Raw genomic sequence first — 17,303 nt, forward strand, 5'->3', positions numbered from 1 at the left:
GCTATATTTTTTAGCTTTACACCTCCATATTGAGTAACAGGACAAAGTCTGGTTACCAAACAAAAAGCACGTGCATTGTGTAAGTGCCCTTCCACCGCCCTGTAGAGGGCATCATAGTATTTCTGTAACATCCGACTCATTGAAACGCCGTCTACTACTGTCATGGCTGCAGTTGCTCTCGTTCAGGGAGCTAGTAGGGGACTCGGATTAGAATTTTGCAAACATATTCTTTCATACAAAGCTCCTGCTGCTGTAGTCGCAACATGTCGAAACCCGGAGGGTGCAATGGATCTGGCCGCTTTAGCCGCACAGCACCCGGGACGAGTCACTGTTCTGAAAGTGGATGTCACTCGGGAAGATGACATCAAAGGAGCGGCTGAAGTAGTCAAGAAGTCATTCGGTAAAGTGGATTTGATGATTAACTCTTCAGCGATGCTTCACCCTACAGGCAAAGGAGAGACAAGTTTGCGCGACATCTCCGCTGAGGTAAGAGGTACCGAGAAATGTCACCCACTCAGTAACGTGGCCAAAGGTATATCCGTTGCATCGTCTGCTGGTGGCACGTGAAAGTAAATTGAGCATAATTGATAATCATTTCACTCCAAAAGCATTTGCAAACTGTTTTACAAGTTTTACATTCAGCTCCATGTTTTCGTTAACCTCTCTCTGACTTTGATTTTTTTCAGGGGATTATCTCCACACTGATCACAAACACAGTGGGACCCCTGGTGATGGCCAAGTATTTCACGCCTTTGCTTCAGAGGGGCAATGGGTTGTTTGGTCATCAGTCCCCTGAGAAAGCCAAGCAGCACAGTGGAATCATAGTGAATATTACCGCAAGAGTTGGATCAATTGGAGATAATGGTACAAAAGTGTATGATTATGCTACTTAATGAGAACATTAGACAATATCCGTTTTTGTAGCATTCAGTTATATGCAAAGTAGGATAAATGCCATCGCTGGCCTGCTGTGCGTAACCTGAAGATTAATCAATTACTGTGATGTGGCAGTGTAATCAGCATTGTCCTTCCTATATATAGGCCTACAAGATATATCGAAAATTGGACAAGTAGCCATATTTAAAGGGAAACGTAGTTTTTTTTTTAACCTGGGCCCTATTTAGACATTTTTTATGTCCAACTTAACCCTTAACGGTCGAAATCAGTCCAGTATACGTTGAGTATTTAGATAAAATTCTAAAAGCAGCAACGGCTATACAATGGAATCCTATGATGCAAGCATCTTACTTCAAAGTAAACCGCTTGGTGTCGCCACTGACAGGCTCGTAAATGTTATAAGTTTCTGACAACATGGAAAGGATCCCTACAGAAATACACCTGCATCTCTTTACCTCAATAACTGAAGTACAGTACGAACAGTACAGAAGCAATGCATGTTCAGTGTAAGTTATCTGGCCCTTTGCTAATAGCAGCATGAAAGATTTGACTTCGTCCTTGTGTGTTGCGTTGTGAGTGAAGCAAAATACACTTCGAGCACCAGAGCGGCCTGACTGAGACGCATCTGGAGAAATCCGATTGGAATTCTCATTTCAAACCACCTCTGACAAAACCTAACCATCTCTTGCAAAAGTTGGATTTCATTTTTTGCTGTCCGGACTTCCTAAACTCAATCTGGTTTGGATATACCAAAAATCGGATTTGGCCTGGCAATCTGAATAAGGCTCATATGAAATTGTATAGCCATTTTGCAGTTGATAGTTTTAGCATTCTAACTCAAGTATCCCTAATAAAAATCTGGACCCAAAAAGATCTCAAAATAGGGCCCAGATTCATAACCCCAAAGTTTTCCTTTAAATAGGGTACTACGTTAAACATTCAACCTTAATTTAAAAACAGGTGCCTTTTTAATGTGTATATATTATCTGTAATGTCTTTTTATTTATTTATTAAATGTTTTGTAAGTTGCTTTGGTCAAAAGTGTCTGCTAAATACTATAAATATAACCATAAATGTGTAGGCTACATAATGCATGCGCAGGCTGTTTCTTTGGGGTTACCTCATTATTGTAATGTAGATATGTTCATTTTTGACAACAACAACTAAACACACACATACATCTGAACATCTTTTTCAGTAATTTGCTCACTGTCATTGCTTCATGGCAGAAACTTAGCGTTCTGTCACCTGGCCATTGACACAATGTTTGTCTGTTGTGTCTCCATAGCACTGGGAGGGTGGTACAGCTACAGGATGTCCAAAGCTGCCCTGAACATGGCTACCAGGAACCTGTCCATTGAGCTCGGACGTAGTCGACCCAAAGTTCTGTGCGTGTCCATGCACCCTGGCACAATAAACACAGACCTCTCGCGACCCTACCACAAGAGCGTACCCAAGGACAAGCTCTTTACTACCCAGCACTCTGTGGAACACCTTATGGCTGTTATAGAAAGTCTCAATATTGAGAAATCTGGGAAGGCGTATGCCTGGGATGGCTCCGAGTTGCCTTGGTGATAAACTGAGACACAGACAAACACACAAGTTCCTTTAAAAGTGTTTTTGATGTCTCATCCTTTGGAATTCCAGGAACTCTAGGTATCTACCCACTCTCAAAGGAAGTTGTTAGGTACAGCGCAATGATCTATGAATATCAGTCCAGAACTGAATATGTTGTCTATGTCTGGCATTTTAGGTGATTGTTGGTGTATCTGTGACAGACACAGACATTCCTTACATTATAACTACACCAATGATGGAAAAAATGAAGCTGAAATTTTAAGAATAAATGATACTACTGCTGCAAGGGATGGTGTTTGTTATGTTTAGCATTGTAATACAAGCATGTATCAGAGTGGATTTGTAGTGACCTTACCTAGTCGTGTTCAACTCTCTTCACTGTGGAATCAAATAATGCCTAAATATTGACACTCAGTCACCTTTTTGTGGCCTACAGGCCATGTAAGTAGCCTAAGACCAACAACCCACAAGTAAGTATGATGAGACAAAATAAGTAGCAAAGCCATAGCATACTTTAAAGTCTAAGAAACTCGGGCTAAACAGTTCAGGCTGATCTGCATGCTATTCCTGTCACTCAGAATTAATTAATCGTGGGCAGTTGTTGTATTTTCAAGGTATTTTCAAACAGCCAGGCAATTTGGTTGTTGGCTGACAATCAACATGATAATAAGTTTCAGTGAGAGAGATCTTTGTAATGGAACTCAACTGTCGCATTAATCGACAGTACCAAAACCAATATATGCGTCAAACATGCAGAGGATGAAACCATGAGACGCACGGAGAACGGGCACTGTCGCCCGTTCATATAGCCAACAGACAGTAGCATTAAAATGCAATTCACAAAAGTCCAACAGAAGTTCATAGCAGTGGTGTTTGCATCTCTGAACTCAAAATGCAGTCTGTTCGGTTTTGCGGAAGGTTGTTTTCTGTGCTTAACAGCCAGTGAAATTACACCCCTCTTATCCCTGCTTCTGAAGCACCATCTTGGTTGGATGGGATGGTTTGTGGCTCGTTCCGAGCCACTGTGTTTGTTTCCCATTAAAAAAACAGCTGTTGACGAAAACATGGAGTGTTTTAGTGCAAACATTGCACAGACAGCTAGGGGACCCTGAGTAGCAATTCGCAGAATTTGACAAAATGTTATGGGATTAGAATCCCGGACGAAACCTTTAACGAATATTTGCGTGGATTAGAGAGTGCAGTCCCTCATATTGATGGCACACTGCAAAACAGTCTGTACTTTTTATTAGTTTTTGTTATCTAGCAGTAAACATCGCATTCTATCTCTCGGAGCCTAATCATGTAATTGTGTGCCTCTGTACATGTATTTACGCAATAGCTCTGACGCGCCATCATACTTCGCTGTGCTCCTGTCCTGTTCTGTCCCCGTGAGAAGGCAAACGGGTTCAGGGAGCCATTATCAGTGACGTAGCACACCGGCTGTTTGACTGGGAAGCTGCGGCAACCGCGGAGTAGGCTAGGCTACACTAAGTAGGAAAATGACCGACAGTGACCTCGAACAGACGAAGTGATATCGATTGTGTCTCCCCGTCGTATTGACAGGATTTGCCATCAAATTAAAGAGAAGCTTTCGAAATAAGCCTATGATTTAGTCGACCGTTTAGCATTGCTTGCTATTTTAGGTGTATGCTCAAAGCTTTCCCTCCGGCGGAGGCTGGTAACCGGTTTACAGTCAGTGCACTAGCAACGTGAAAGTAGCCTAGAACAGGTTAGGTTAGCCAGTTAGCAATGGATAAAGCGAAAACAATAATGGACCAGAAAGGATCTGGTCCTTGTTATTCAAACGGATTGCAGAAATCCTTTAGGTCTCAGCTTGGTAACAGTGGCTGTAACCCTTACAGCCCGAATGGTAGCTGCAGCACCAATGTGACTGACAATTTCCATAATCTTCATTATGATCCAGAAACTAATGGTTCGCCAGCTAAAAGGTGTCGACTTCGGAGACGAGTGGACTCGGTGAAAAAAAATAGACCGCGTAAGTGCATAAATAACATGGTATTCCATTGTAATGTATGTTGGCACTGTGTCATTGGGTTAATGTGATGTTTCAGATCTCAACAGCGTGGCTGTAATGACTAGGCTACCTGGTTACAACGCTGACATTGACTTTAGGATTGTTTGCTGCTTTTGCGGAATGTCTCAGTGTGACGGGATCATAATAATTATTACACGATTGATTGATTTCCTTGGACTACTGAGCAACAGTTTCGGTCTTGACGGCTATTGCCCGAATATAAGCATGGTGTCCCTCTACTGCATAAACATACAGTCGGTTTTAGATGCTAATTTTGCAGTCTTCATCTCTCTTATCTGTTCCAGTGATAATGTTTATTATTTGAGCAGAGTCAGATGTGCCTTTGACATTTTGTTCTGTAGGTTGCACGTTTAAAAACTCATGTCCTCCTTTGTTTTTGTGAAACCTTTGAGATTGTTCAGGACTTTCTGTGATTGGACAACCGAGAGTCAGGAGGTGTGTGGAAATCACTTGAGACAGAAAGGCTTGACGTATTTCAACCAATCAGGTTTCAGTGTTTGGCTGCGCGAGGTTGTGTTAAAGGGGCCAATGAACCACCTATTGTAAATATGCAGAATATTCCCCCTTCCTGCTATTTTCCCTAAGAAACATAAACTTTCGAGGTTCTCAGACACTGCGAGAAAACCACCCTCAAGCGAAGTATCGTTTGATTGCCAGGATTTATAATTGAAGGATTTATAAAAACGTATTCTGGTGTCAAGGCTGACAATCTATTTTTAACTAACCTACTGTAACGTTGTTTGCTCACCTGAGCATCACATCATGAAACTAATTAGCATCAAAAAACCAGGTAAGTCCTACAAAATAGATTATACAGGGGCAAATATTTTCGCTCACACTTCATAATGGACGTACTTCATTGGTATGTAGGCCTAGTTCAATTAGTGTAGTGTTAAAAAATGAGTTCGCAAAAGTGAATCCTGTTAGTGTACAATGGCATCTGCCGTTTTTTTTTAATGGAAACGGAATTATGTGCAGAAAGACTTACAGTGACATTTGTACCTAGCTATCTATTAATTTGCCAAGCTTGTTTGTGGGTTTTGCATTGATTCATCTCTTAATTGTGTTGGTTAGAAGAATGAACCCAGAGAGTTGTGCTGTAACTTACTTCCCCCCACTTGCAACAGGATTGTTCAGTCTGTCTTTTTGTTGTTTTATTTATATAAATCCCAGTCACTTTTTATGTTTACTTCATAGATCTGTCTAATTTTATGCAGGCTTGCCTATGGTGGTTATTGATGACTGGCTTGAGTATAGCAGGTATATGGTGACCTTTGGATGGAAATAAGTTAACTACTTATCATTTTAATATGCTTGCTTACTATTAAGTTGGATATTTTTGTGACCTTTTATCTGTCGAACTTGCACGATTTTGACAAATAATGCAAGGAGGGGGGAAAAAAAACTATTCTAATGTGCATGGATCACAATCCTGCAAATAACTCAACCTGATTGAAGTTCGTTTGTCAGAGTCTTACCATCCATTTAACTGTATGGTACTGCTCTTCACTCTCAGTTCTAACAGTATTGTTTTGACCTTGCGGTGAGGCTACAGTTTTTTTTCTTCATTACCAATTCTGAAAAGTGCGATCAAGGCTGATGAACTGTAGTAAACTCTGCGGGTCACTGTAATTATATGTGTGGACAGAGGGGAAGGTCACGCAGATCATACATTTGTTCATCTGAAATTCATTTTTTACCATAGAGTCTTGAAACATGCTCATCTGTGTGTGTGTGTGTGTGTGCATGCGAGTGTGTGTGTGTGTGTGTGTGTGTGTGTGTGTGTGTGTGTGTGTGTGTGTGTGTGTGTGTGTGTGTGTGTGTGTGTGTGTGTGTGTGTGTGTGTGTGTGTGTGTGCATGTGAGTGTGTATGTGTGTGTGTGTGTGCGCATGCTTCTGCTGCAATACACTCATGGAATTCCTGTGAACCAGTTGAATAGAATAGGATTTGATTTTGGACTGAAGTGCTGTGTGTCCAACTCTTTGCCTCACATTTTCACCTTCATCTCTCTCTCTCGCTCTAAATTACTGTACTCTCCCTAATTATGCTTTACTTTCTTTATCATCTTTCAGCTTGGCCTACTCCCTCTCCTTCCCTCTCTGTTTCTCTCCTCCACTCCTGTTCTCTCCCCCCGGCTTTCTTCTTCCATTTGTTTCTATATCTCTCCCCCTCTCTCTTTCCCTTCCCTCTCTCCCTCCCTCTGCCTGTCTTTCTCTCTCTCTCTCTCCCTCTGCTATTCCGTCTCCCTGTCTCTCCCCTTCTGTCCTCTCTCTTTCTCTTTGTTTCACTCACACACACACACACACACACACACACTCTCTCTCACTGACTCACACACACACACACACAATCTCTCTTTATCCCTCACACACAGACCTGCCTGTCAGTCTCCCTCCTCCTGTGGTCTCTCTCTCTCTCTCTCTCTTTCTCTGAGCGTCAGCATGGGGAGGTAAACAGACCTTTCACCCACATGTGCAGTGGCGTTGATCCCAACGTCACGCTGTCACACCATGGCCTGCTGTCTCCACGGTCACCGGCTCACTGGACCACTGCCCTGATCCGACCTCACACTCCTTGACCTATGCTCTGTACTCAAACCCAGGTCTTTTACCTTTAATCCCAAATATTTCACAGACATGAAAATATCCAAATCATGTATCATTAGTAACTGGCACTGCCCAGCCCTGCCACTATAATGCCTTATCACATTTTAGTGTGATTATTTGGCATATCAAAAACCCTTTTACAACACTGATATGAATACTGAGAGTAAAGACAAAAAAAATTAAAAAAAACATCCATGACGTGTCAGTACGGGTGCACTGTTGAGAGACCATGCAAAGATGAGCCAATACTACTTCTTAGACCCGATGGAGATATGGTGTCTTGAAACTTGTAGGTTGTGAAGGTCTACACCACTCATGTGCTCATTGTATCGGTTAATGCATTTTGGTTGTGGGACCTAGTCAAAGGCACATATCTTGACAGAAGTCTTGATGCATTTTTCCTCCGTTGTGACAATATTATTGTCTTTCCAACGGCGAAGCAACTTGTCTCCTTGGGTCAGAACCTCAGAACCCCGGGGGAACTCCTTCTGTGGCTTGAATGGGACATCACGCAGACTATTTTGCCTCACTGTTCCAGAGGAGTGAAAGTGAAGTGAAGAGGGTTGTCATAAAAGAACTTGCAACCTTGAGGCACATGAAGTTGAACACAAGGCCCCATAGCTCGTATCCAAAACGGATTGGGTTACCTCTCGAAAATGTCTTACATCCATCCCGGCCATAGTATGGAATAATGCTTTCATCCACTGACAGCCATTCCTGAAATGGCATGACTTTGTATGACTGATTGAGCTCAGGGAAGATGGGCCTTACCTTAAAGAATGGGTCGTCAGTGATCTTTGTGTTCTCAACCACATTCCTGAGGCAATCATTTCATCAAAGCGATTTCTCTGCATTGCATCTGCAATGCTTTCATTGTGTACATCAGTGTCAAGTGACCAATACAGGTCTCTTTTTGGAGCAGAGCTATATCCAGATGTGATAAGGATCCCATATAATGTAAGGAGCCCATCCTCAGATACAGTGGCTTCCCCTTGATCTGGGTCGAGTGACAGGTTGGACATATCAATGGCGTTCTCTCTTAGGGTGGGTGGATACATAGGATACTGTTGTATCCTGTAGGCCGCTGGTCTGCAGAGGCCTTCTGTCTTTGAGATGAAAAAATGCATAGAACATAAATTAATTCTAGAACACTTAAAAGAATTCTAAAACTGCAGTGCGAGGAAATTGTTACTTGGAAGGAACTTGTCTGAACTTCTCTTCAAATCACGTCCTCCTCTAATTTTGCTTTCTTGATAATCATTGCTCGTTAAATATTAGCCTAATAATTTCACAGCGAGTTGTGTTATCTTAGATATAGCTGTAGTGTCACGCCCTCTGACTAGACCAACAAATGAACAACTTCAGACAGCTGGACTGCATAGATACTGCAAGGTCAGATGGGAAGCTATCATGGTTTTATAGCTAAGATCTTAATGTCCTCTTCGCTGATATGAGAACATTTCACCTCTGTTCATCCAACTGTTCATCTCATAAAATGAATTGGCCTTTATAGATGTTGTATAGATTTTTCCAAGTGAACTTTGGAACATTATGTCCATAGACAGTTTGGGTTATAAGCCATCATGGCTCACTGAATTTATAAGTTGAATGATCAGAGTAGTGGCCAAGGCTTCCTGGTTAGAAGCCTGGTTTTGCTGTACTGTGAGCTGTCAGTTTTTTGTAAAATAAATTCATGCAACATCTCCTTAATGATGTTTGAGTGGGTTTTACCTTTGTGTTTAAGCCTCTGGTATGCAATTTTACAAAGTTGGAAATTAAGAAACATGTGCCTGTCTTCTAGTGTTTACTACCGACCTAACTTACTGACCTTTACACAAGATACGCATGCATTGACCATATACACTAATTCAGGTAGGAGTTTAGATGATGTGTTTTATAGCTTCCCTTTATACAGTGGCTTATTTATTTATGGTGGCACGGTGGCTCAGTTGCTTGCACTGCTTGCACTGTAGCCTCACAGCAAGAAGGTCATGGGTTCGATTCCCGCATTGGGCGCTGTTGGCTCTGGGGGGCAGGTCCTCCCCAGACCTTCAGTGCTCAGGTGGGTTATCTCCCGGGCCTTTCTGTGTGGAGTTTGCATGTTCTCCCCGTGTTCACAAGGGGTTTCCTCCACATAGAACCCCAACAAAAAAACATGCAAACAGAAAAAGATCGCTCTCCTGTCCTGTCCCTGACCATGATTGGACTGAACACTTGGCCTGGTCCCCGTGCGCCGTAAAAGGCTGCCCACTGCTCCTGGAGCCCCTTGAGGAAGGACAAGGACTTCAGGATGGGTTAAAGGCAGAAGGAAAATTTCACCGGCGACCTCATCACCATGCGTGTGTGTGTGTCCTGTGTCGCCGCCAAATGCATGTGTGTGGTGTTGTGTGCTGTGTGATAATAAAACAGACTTTGACTTTTGACTTATTTAAAAAATGGTGTAGTGGTCATTTTACACCCCACCACCGTATAGAAGTGATTTATAAAGAGAGGATTGTGGATAATGGTCAGATCAAAGTAACTCTCATATCAAATGATCGTAGATGTGGGAAATAGTCAATATATTTTGCAATGCAGCAATAAGCTTGTGTTCCATACAAAATCTATCCAATTTACTGCGGCCAGTGTCACTTATTTTAGTGGTTGGATGAGTTCTGTCAAAGAGCCCTTTCTGTGGTTCGGACAGTGTTTCCATGGCAACAGCTACTCTCTGTTGTGTGGCCGCTGGTGTTGGCTCAGGGTGCGTTGGCTCGGGTGCGTTGGCTCAGCGCTTGTGCACCTCTCCGATGCGTTTGCATTAACCTACTTCTGGAGACGGCCCACTGACCTGTGAACGTGCTCGAGCAAACTCCATCTCCCCTCATATGTCATCAAATTCACTCCTTATCTCTTTCCCTCCCTCTCCTTTGCCCATTTCTTTCTCTCTCCCTCAATCACGCTCTTTTTTTTTCTCTGTTCCTCTCATGCTATCTCTCTCTCTCTGCATGATACCCCTCTGTATGTCTGTACGTCTTCTTCTCCCCAACCTGTCTACTGCTCATTGATGGCTAAATATTTCCAAGGTTAATTTCCTCAAACCGATTCTAGCTAGACATTAACAAGGAAACTAGGCAGTCTGAATACATGCAGGCTAACCTTTGCCAGGGAACAAGGAAATGTGACTGCTTGCTCAGATGGCAGTGCTCGGCACAGTTGGGGGATAACTGCAGGAGAGCTGGGAGTGTTCGTGTTCTGTCACCTTATGGCTGGGCATTTGCATTGCATAGAATTGGCGTAGTCATCATTCATTAGCGTTCATGCTGTAAAATATGTCGCAACCTGCCTGTGCCTGTGTGGAAAACAAAGCTTAAGTGCTTTATTTATTTATTTACCTCAGGGCTCTTAAGTGTAGTCCGGCCCCCGAATATTCCATTTATAGCCTAAGCAGTTGTTACACTTCAAAAACAGTGACGGCTGTGCTTGTGAGGTAGGAAGATTAACACAATGATAAACGTATTATACGTTACGAATAACTTATACGTATATGTTGCTTATACGTACGAGTATTATCTATCTGCCAGTCATCTTATCTATATTATCATCAAGCTATCAAACTATGTAATTAGTAACACTATCCTGAGGCCATTTGGGTACACTGACAATATGACATTTGTTCAAGGTGCCAGTAAGCCTTGTTTAACTGTATTCAGTAGCTGCATGACTAAAGAGACAGGGCAATTGCTTGAAACATTGCTGCCACATTCAGGTCCAATGTAAATGTAACCTGAGCAAAACTGAGTCAAATGCAAAGGGACGGCTTTATAAAACTTGCATTTTTGCTTCACTAGGTTTGATATTGATATTGGTGTTGGGATTCCCTCTAACCTGTCATTGTTCTTGTCTTATGGTGCTGAGTCAGATGGGTATTTCTTTGTAAAATGATTTGGGAACTAATTTGCTGTTTTTTTTTCTTTTTTTTTCTTGCTCCCCTCTGTGCACTACCAGCCTTCCCCTGGTTTGGCATGGACATCGGTGGGACGCTGGTGAAGCTGGTCTATTTCGAGCCCAAAGACATCACAGCGGAGGAGGAGCAGGAGGAGGTGGAGAACTTGAAGAGCATCCGCCGCTACCTGACCTCCAACACGGCCTACGGCAAGACGGGCGTCCGCGACGTGCACCTGGAGCTGCGCAACCTGACCATCTGCGGCCGCACCGGCAACCTGCACTTCATCCGCTTCCCCACTCTGGCCATGCACCGCTTCATCCAGATGGGCAGCGACAAAAACTTCTCCAGCCTCCACACCACCCTCTGTGCCACCGGCGGAGGCGCCTACAAGTTCGAGAGCGACTTCATGACGGTGGGTGGTGAACGCCTCACGTTATACTGTTATTTTTAAAAACTGCTTTTTTTTAAATTTTATTATGTACTTTTTTTAAGGTGTTCTTTTTTACAAAACATCTCTTCATTAAGCCATTCGCGTGGGTGTGTGTAATACTTAGCTTTTTGCCATGATTGCAGTTATTATACTTATTTTAAGGTGTTGACCAAGCCTACTGTAAGGACCAATGGATTTTGTGATAGGACGTTGTCTGCTGGCCTGATGGGGGCAAGTCATGTCTGGGTGACTGAGGTTGCCTCATGGAAGCCAGCGGTGCAGAAACGCTGTGACTGTACTGGAGTAACCTCACACTTGTGTTTGCTGAGTAACTCACTCAATGCTCAACTATTAACCAACTGTTTGCTCATGAACCCAATTTCCTCTCCTTTCTCTCTGTCATTCTCTCTCTCTGACTCACACACACTCTCTTTCTTTCTTTCTTTCTTTCTTTCTTTCTCTCTCTCTCTCTCTCTCTCTCTCCTTTCTTTCCATCTTTCTTTCTTTCTTTTTTTCTCTCTCTCTCTCTCTCTCTCTCTCTCTCTCTCTCTCTCTCTTCTTTCTTTCTCTCTCTCTCTCTCAAATGCAGGTGGCAGATCTGGAGCTGCTGAAGCTGGATGAGCTGGACTGCCTGATCCATGGCCTGCTCTACGTCGACTCTGTAGGCTTCAACGGGCACCCCGAGTGCTACTACTTCGAGAACCCCTCAGACACCCAGAACTGTGTCAAGAAGCCCTGTTGCCTTGACAACCCCTTCCCCATGCTGCTGGTCAACATTGGCTCAGGGGTGAGCATCCTGGCCGTCTACTCCAAGGACAACTACAAACGCGTCACAGGAACCAGGTTAGTGGGAGCAGACGAGCCAGAGATGTTCATTCGTTTCCTGACAAGCAGAGCTTTTTTTAGACTGTTCTTTCACACTCAGAATGGGGCAGCCAGGTGTTGAACTATACTTGGGCTGTTTAATAGGGGTGCGCTTGAGATGAGTGACTGCATTAGACAGTGTTGGGCGGTGAAGCTCCAACAAGACTATTACATCATTTTTTTTAGTTGATGAGGGTGTTTTTTTTTTTGCTGCCTCGCAGTCTGGTTCATTTTTTTTTTGCTGTTTTTAGTTGCAGTCATGGTCTGTCCGAGACATTAAATGACTTTCACCTTCTCCGTAGAACATCAATAGACAAGTAGACAAAATGGTGTGTTTGTAAATGTGATTCTGTGAGAGTGCTGTGTGGATTTATGTGTTACCAAACAAGTGTGACCACTGACATTTTCCTCCATAACTACTCTGGGTCACATTTTCAGGGAATGAAGATGATGACCAAGATGATGATCCCAATCATTGTCTTTTGTTTTCAAACACCCAGTAGCTGTTCTTCTCAATTCTCACCATCTAATCGACGCATGCGAGTAAGATGAAAACAAGAGAGAGAAACTAAGATGATTATAAAATAACTCTGACATTGACAAACTTGCCTAATATCAGTCTTCAGTGTTTGTTTGAGCTGGAGGCTGTCATGCCTCAACCTCACATTTGGTTGGTCTTTGGTTACTGTGCTCACTTCAGTATATCTGGCTGCATACATCTGAACATACAATCTGGCGAGTGGTTCAGGAGGTAGAGGAGTCGTTCAGCAATCAAAAGGTTGCTAGTTTGATCCCTCCTCACCAAGTGTCGAAGTGTCCTTGAGCAAGACACTGAACCCCCAACCGCTCCTGATGTCAGGTTGGCCCCTTAGATATTAGCCTCTGCAATCAGTGTGTGAATGGGTAGATGTCTGAGGCATTCATCTGTAAAGTGCTTTGAGTGCTCTTTGAGTAGTAAAGCGCTATATAAATGCAGTCCATTTACCATTTACCATAACAGTAGGCTTCGTGGAGCTTAAAGGTGTGCCCAGTGTGCAACCATCCTGGGTGACAAGTGACCTGACGCTGGCGACGGCTAAATCCAGCCTGCAGTCCCACGGCACCAGAAATGTGACGTGGCAAAAATAGATCCGACCCCGGGCACAGTATTTATGTCTGCTGCCTGAAAGCTTTCGCCTGTGTAAGATTGGCCCGCGTGCCCAGCGGTCATGCAGTGGAGTTTACTATGAAAGTGGAAAGGGAGGGGTGGGGGTGGGGGGGGGGGGGGGGTCCACTTGTGTGAACAAACCTCAGGCCGAGGTAACAGGACAGCTGCTACAGCAGAGTGCCTGAGGGATTCAGTGCCTGAGCATAGAGTTTATGTACACACTGATGAGACTAATCCATGTGGGTGTGAGTGTGAGTGTGAGTGTGAGTGTGCGTGTGAGTGTGAGTGTGAGTGTGAGTGTGAGTGTGAGTGTGCGTGTGCGTGGGTGTGGGTGGGGTGGGTGTGGGTGGGTGGGGGGTTCTTGGGCTATTCTTAAGCATGAATGATGTGACCTCTGTACTGGCTTCTCTCATTTGGCCATAAATCTCCTTGCTTACACCCCCCCCCCTCTGTTTCTGTCTGTGTGTTCCAGCCTGGGTGGTGGCACGTTTCTGGGCCTGTGCTGTCTGCTGACGGGCTGCGAGACCTTTGAGGAGGCCCTGGAGATGGCCAGCAAAGGTGACAGCTCCAACGTGGACAAGCTGGTGAAGGACATCTACGGGGGGGACTACGAGCGCTTCGGTCTGCAGGGGTCGGCTGTGGCCTCCAGGTGAGACACTGGAATTGAGAACTCAAAGCTTTGTGTGTGTGTGTGTGTGTGTGTGTGTGTGTGTGTGTGTGTGTGTGTGTGTGTGTGTGTGTGTGTGTGTGTGTGTGTGTGTGTGTGTGTGTGTGTGTGTGTGTGTGTGTGTGTGTGTGTGTGTGTGTGTGTGTGTGTGCTCAAGTATGAATGATGTGAGGGGTGTACGTGCACTTGCATCATCGAGTTACAGAAGGTTACTTGAGAGCAGGGGGTGTCTCCAGAAAGCGGAGGGGGCCTCAGCCACCTGAGGGGCATGATTGGTTCCTCCCCACCCTCTTACCTCTATTTAAATCAGCGCTTTGTGATAAATCTCTGTCTGCCCTGTCATGTAATGCGATTGCAGCACAGAGTGCTATGTATGATGAAACCTTCTGGTGCATGGGCAGAAGTATTACGGCAGAGTTTAACAATGTTCTCTTGTGTCAGTGTACAAAGCATGTGGATTAACTTGTCCCTCTGGATACGAACGAATTGCCTTTTTGAGGGATAGGTTTGGGGCGTTAACCTTTACTTTAGTAGGCAGGTCATTCGTCATTGTTCAGAGTTGTACTCTCATTGTGCTGACCCACACATGTTTGTCCTTAGGATCTTGTTCATGGTATTAAATAAGCAAAAGGAATTTGCCAAGTTATTATATTAGCTTTAGTTCAGGCGCTCGCAGACTTTGCTCGCTTCCTCTGCACGTTGCCAGTTGCACGTGAATGAAATCAGGGCCGTATGAGTTCCTGTGAGTTCAATCCAGGTAGATGTAAAGATGTGATTGTGATCATTGTCTTGTGGTGTTTTTACGTCTAGTTTTGGGCACATGATGAGCAAAGAGAAGAGAGAGAGCATCTCCAAAGAGGACCTAGCCAGAGCGACTCTGGTGACCATCACCAACAACATCGGCTCCATCGCACGCATGTGTGCAGTCAATGAGGTATTGATGATTACGGCCCGCTAGGGTTGAATTTTTGTGTCTGCGTTGTGTGTCTTATCAGACTAAACTAATACTGAAAATAAACCCTTAGGGAATCTGAATCTCCGGACCATGTTTTCATAAATTTATGTTTTCATAAAGTACTTGGAGTACTTAGGAATAGCAGCATTACAAATCAGGTCATGGTGAGATATGAACTAGAAAAACTCTTACATTGTGAGGTACAAAGCTGTTACCCATTCGCATAACCGTGTACAAAAACTTAATGATCTATCTGTAGCCATTACTGGTGCACTGTCTGCACGTGTGCAGTATACCAGTTTTACACCTATTCACTATTTTCTCCGTAATAAGTTATAATAATAATAATAAATAATAATTTAATGATAACAATAAATACGTTGACTCCAGTGAACTAGATAGTACATCCAGTGATTGCTGTGTATAAACTAGCATGACAATGTGAACACATTCACCAATTGATTTCCCTGAACACAAAAAAACACACACTACACCTCTAAGGTTTCCTTTAATGTTAACTGAGTGAAGGTTGAGTGTGTGTCGGCCTTTGGCCAGTTAGCAGACTATACTAGCTCTCTGTGCTCTGAGCTTCTCTACAGTGTTGCCTTGTAGCCTGGTGATCAAGCAGCATTGTACAGGGCTAACAGAGCGCTCAGAACATCAGCGGCCCAGACACAGAACCTGCAGTGCTGCTCTGGAGAACACTACCTTCAAACATGCAAACACCACCTCCAAATACCTCCAAACACGCAAACGCTACCTCCAAATACCTTCAAACATGCAAACACTACCTCCAAACACAAACAAACAGAGATATAGGTTCAATTAAGCTCTCTCCACTCTTGCCTGCTCTCTCTTCCCCCTTCTTCCCTTTCTCTTTTGGCTTTCGTATATCGCCCCCTGCTGGGCGTATGTATTTTCTTTCCTTATGCACACTATCCAAAGAAACTTAGTTACTAATTGTGCTAAATACTAAATGTGCATCATCTTTTTTCTAAGTAGTTACTGAAAATGAATGAATTTTTGGTTGATGTCCAGTGGTATCACCTTAAGATATTGTCTTTAGAATGATGTAACACGTTTGATCTCATCAGGACGTTCTTGATAAAAAATAATGTCGTGCTGGTTATCTATTGATAGTGTATCGGCCCGCAAAAAAGAAGCGTGTGTTCCCTGACATCCTTGTTTTGTCTTTCAGAAAATTGAGCGAGTTGTGTTTGTGGGCAATTTCTTGCGGATAAACACAGTGTCAACCAAGTTGCTGGCCTACGCCATGGACTTCTGGTCTAAGGGCCAGCTCAAGGCTCTGTTCCTAGAGCATGAGGTACACATGGATTTGAGCGTTGATTCACTGCACTGTTCTGTCTTAATAAGTAAATAATATGCTAGATGATAATAACATAAATAATTATTAAATTCATAAATAACAGCATGTTCTGAATATGTACACTTTCTCATCAGGGTAACATGTTGGGTTTTGAGATGATGGGTTAAGTAGTGTTTGTAAATATACACTAATTTAGAATATTTTGCTAAGCACCGAATCACACAATGATGTCCTTTTTCTTCTGAGTGATTGACCACTCTATGGGCTTAGATTTTCTTAATGGTGGAGTGTCTTTGGCATTAGTTGTACGTAAAGCTGTGTACTTGTTGTTCATGGTGTGGTTTGTGTTTGTGTTTACCCTCAGGGGTATTTCGGAGCCGTTGGGGCATTTCTAGAGCTGCTGAAGTCTTCGGAGGAAGCTTAAGAAGTGACACTTGAACCGCTGCCCAGACAAAAGCTGCTGAATGGTTTCCTAATGGAGACCTGCACAGGAAAATGGGAATTCTGGGGAAAACTGGGAATACTTGGAGAAGCCATGTAATAATTGAACTGTAAATATTCTAAACACTATTCCCCTTCCCTGCTCCGGACCCCTTTTAAAAGAGAGTTTTATATGACTAACTTAAGGCCTTGTTCTGTCTTTGAGACACACAAGATTTTGTTTTTGTTTTGTCTGTTTTTTCTGTTTTGGTGTTTCTTTGGTACTGCATGTAAATATTAATAAAAATGTGTTTTTTAGAGTGTTCACTAAATGCCAAACCTGCTGAGATGTAATGAGGGTTGGAACCTCCTGGCAGGCTGTACTGTACACCAGAGAGAGAAGCCTTCCTTCTTTCAAACCCCCCCCCCC

The 17,303-nt window shown here is 43.5% G+C and overlaps 2 protein-coding genes across 3 annotated transcripts; both read left to right on the top strand.

The window, feature by feature from the left end:
* The first annotated feature begins 87 nt into the window (after nucleotides 1-87).
* zgc:65997 (uncharacterized protein LOC794398 homolog) lies at nucleotides 88-2,761 on the top strand. The gene is made up of 3 exons (XM_012829846.3): nucleotides 88-486; nucleotides 687-864; nucleotides 2,186-2,761. The coding sequence occupies exons 1-3, from the start codon at nucleotides 163-165 to the stop codon at nucleotides 2,470-2,472; spliced, it is 789 nt and encodes a 262-aa protein (XP_012685300.1). The 5' UTR covers nucleotides 88-162; the 3' UTR covers nucleotides 2,473-2,761.
* A 989-nt stretch (nucleotides 2,762-3,750) lies between these two features.
* Nucleotides 3,751-17,303, top strand: pank1a (pantothenate kinase 1a). 2 transcript variants are annotated; one of them, XM_012829837.3, is made up of 7 exons: nucleotides 3,751-4,471; nucleotides 11,123-11,475; nucleotides 12,083-12,336; nucleotides 13,977-14,153; nucleotides 14,982-15,105; nucleotides 16,325-16,450; nucleotides 16,818-17,303. In XM_012829837.3, exons 1-7 carry the CDS (start codon nucleotides 4,225-4,227, stop codon nucleotides 16,875-16,877), a joined length of 1,341 nt encoding a protein of 446 aa, XP_012685291.1. In that variant the 5' UTR covers nucleotides 3,751-4,224; the 3' UTR covers nucleotides 16,878-17,303. The 2 variants fall into 2 exon arrangements, with proteins under 2 accessions (XP_012685291.1, XP_012685292.1); XM_012829838.3 differs by lacking the exon at nucleotides 3,751-4,471 and adding an exon at nucleotides 4,508-5,321.

Source organism: Clupea harengus, chromosome 13 (genome assembly GCF_900700415.2).
Source record: "Clupea harengus chromosome 13, Ch_v2.0.2, whole genome shotgun sequence".
NCBI lineage: Eukaryota > Metazoa > Chordata > Actinopteri > Clupeiformes > Clupeidae > Clupea > Clupea harengus.

Bases quoted from the DNA above. Each gene is read 5' to 3' on its own strand.
- zgc:65997 (XM_012829846.3), top strand. From the start codon at position 163: ATGGCTGCAGTTGCTCTCGTTCAGGGAGCTAGTAGGGGACTCGGATTA. The intron at 487-686 runs GTAAGAGGTACC...GATTTTTTTCAG, and splicing joins TGCGCGACATCTCCGCTGAG to GGGATTATCTCCACACTGAT. The intron at 865-2,185 runs GTACAAAAGTGT...GTGTCTCCATAG, and splicing joins TGGATCAATTGGAGATAATG to CACTGGGAGGGTGGTACAGC.
- pank1a (XM_012829837.3), top strand. From the start codon at position 4,225: ATGGATAAAGCGAAAACAATAATGGACCAGAAAGGATCTGGTCCTTGT. The intron at 11,476-12,082 runs GTGGGTGGTGAA...TCTCAAATGCAG, and splicing joins TCGAGAGCGACTTCATGACG to GTGGCAGATCTGGAGCTGCT. The intron at 16,451-16,817 runs GTACACATGGAT...GTTTACCCTCAG, and splicing joins CTCTGTTCCTAGAGCATGAG to GGGTATTTCGGAGCCGTTGG.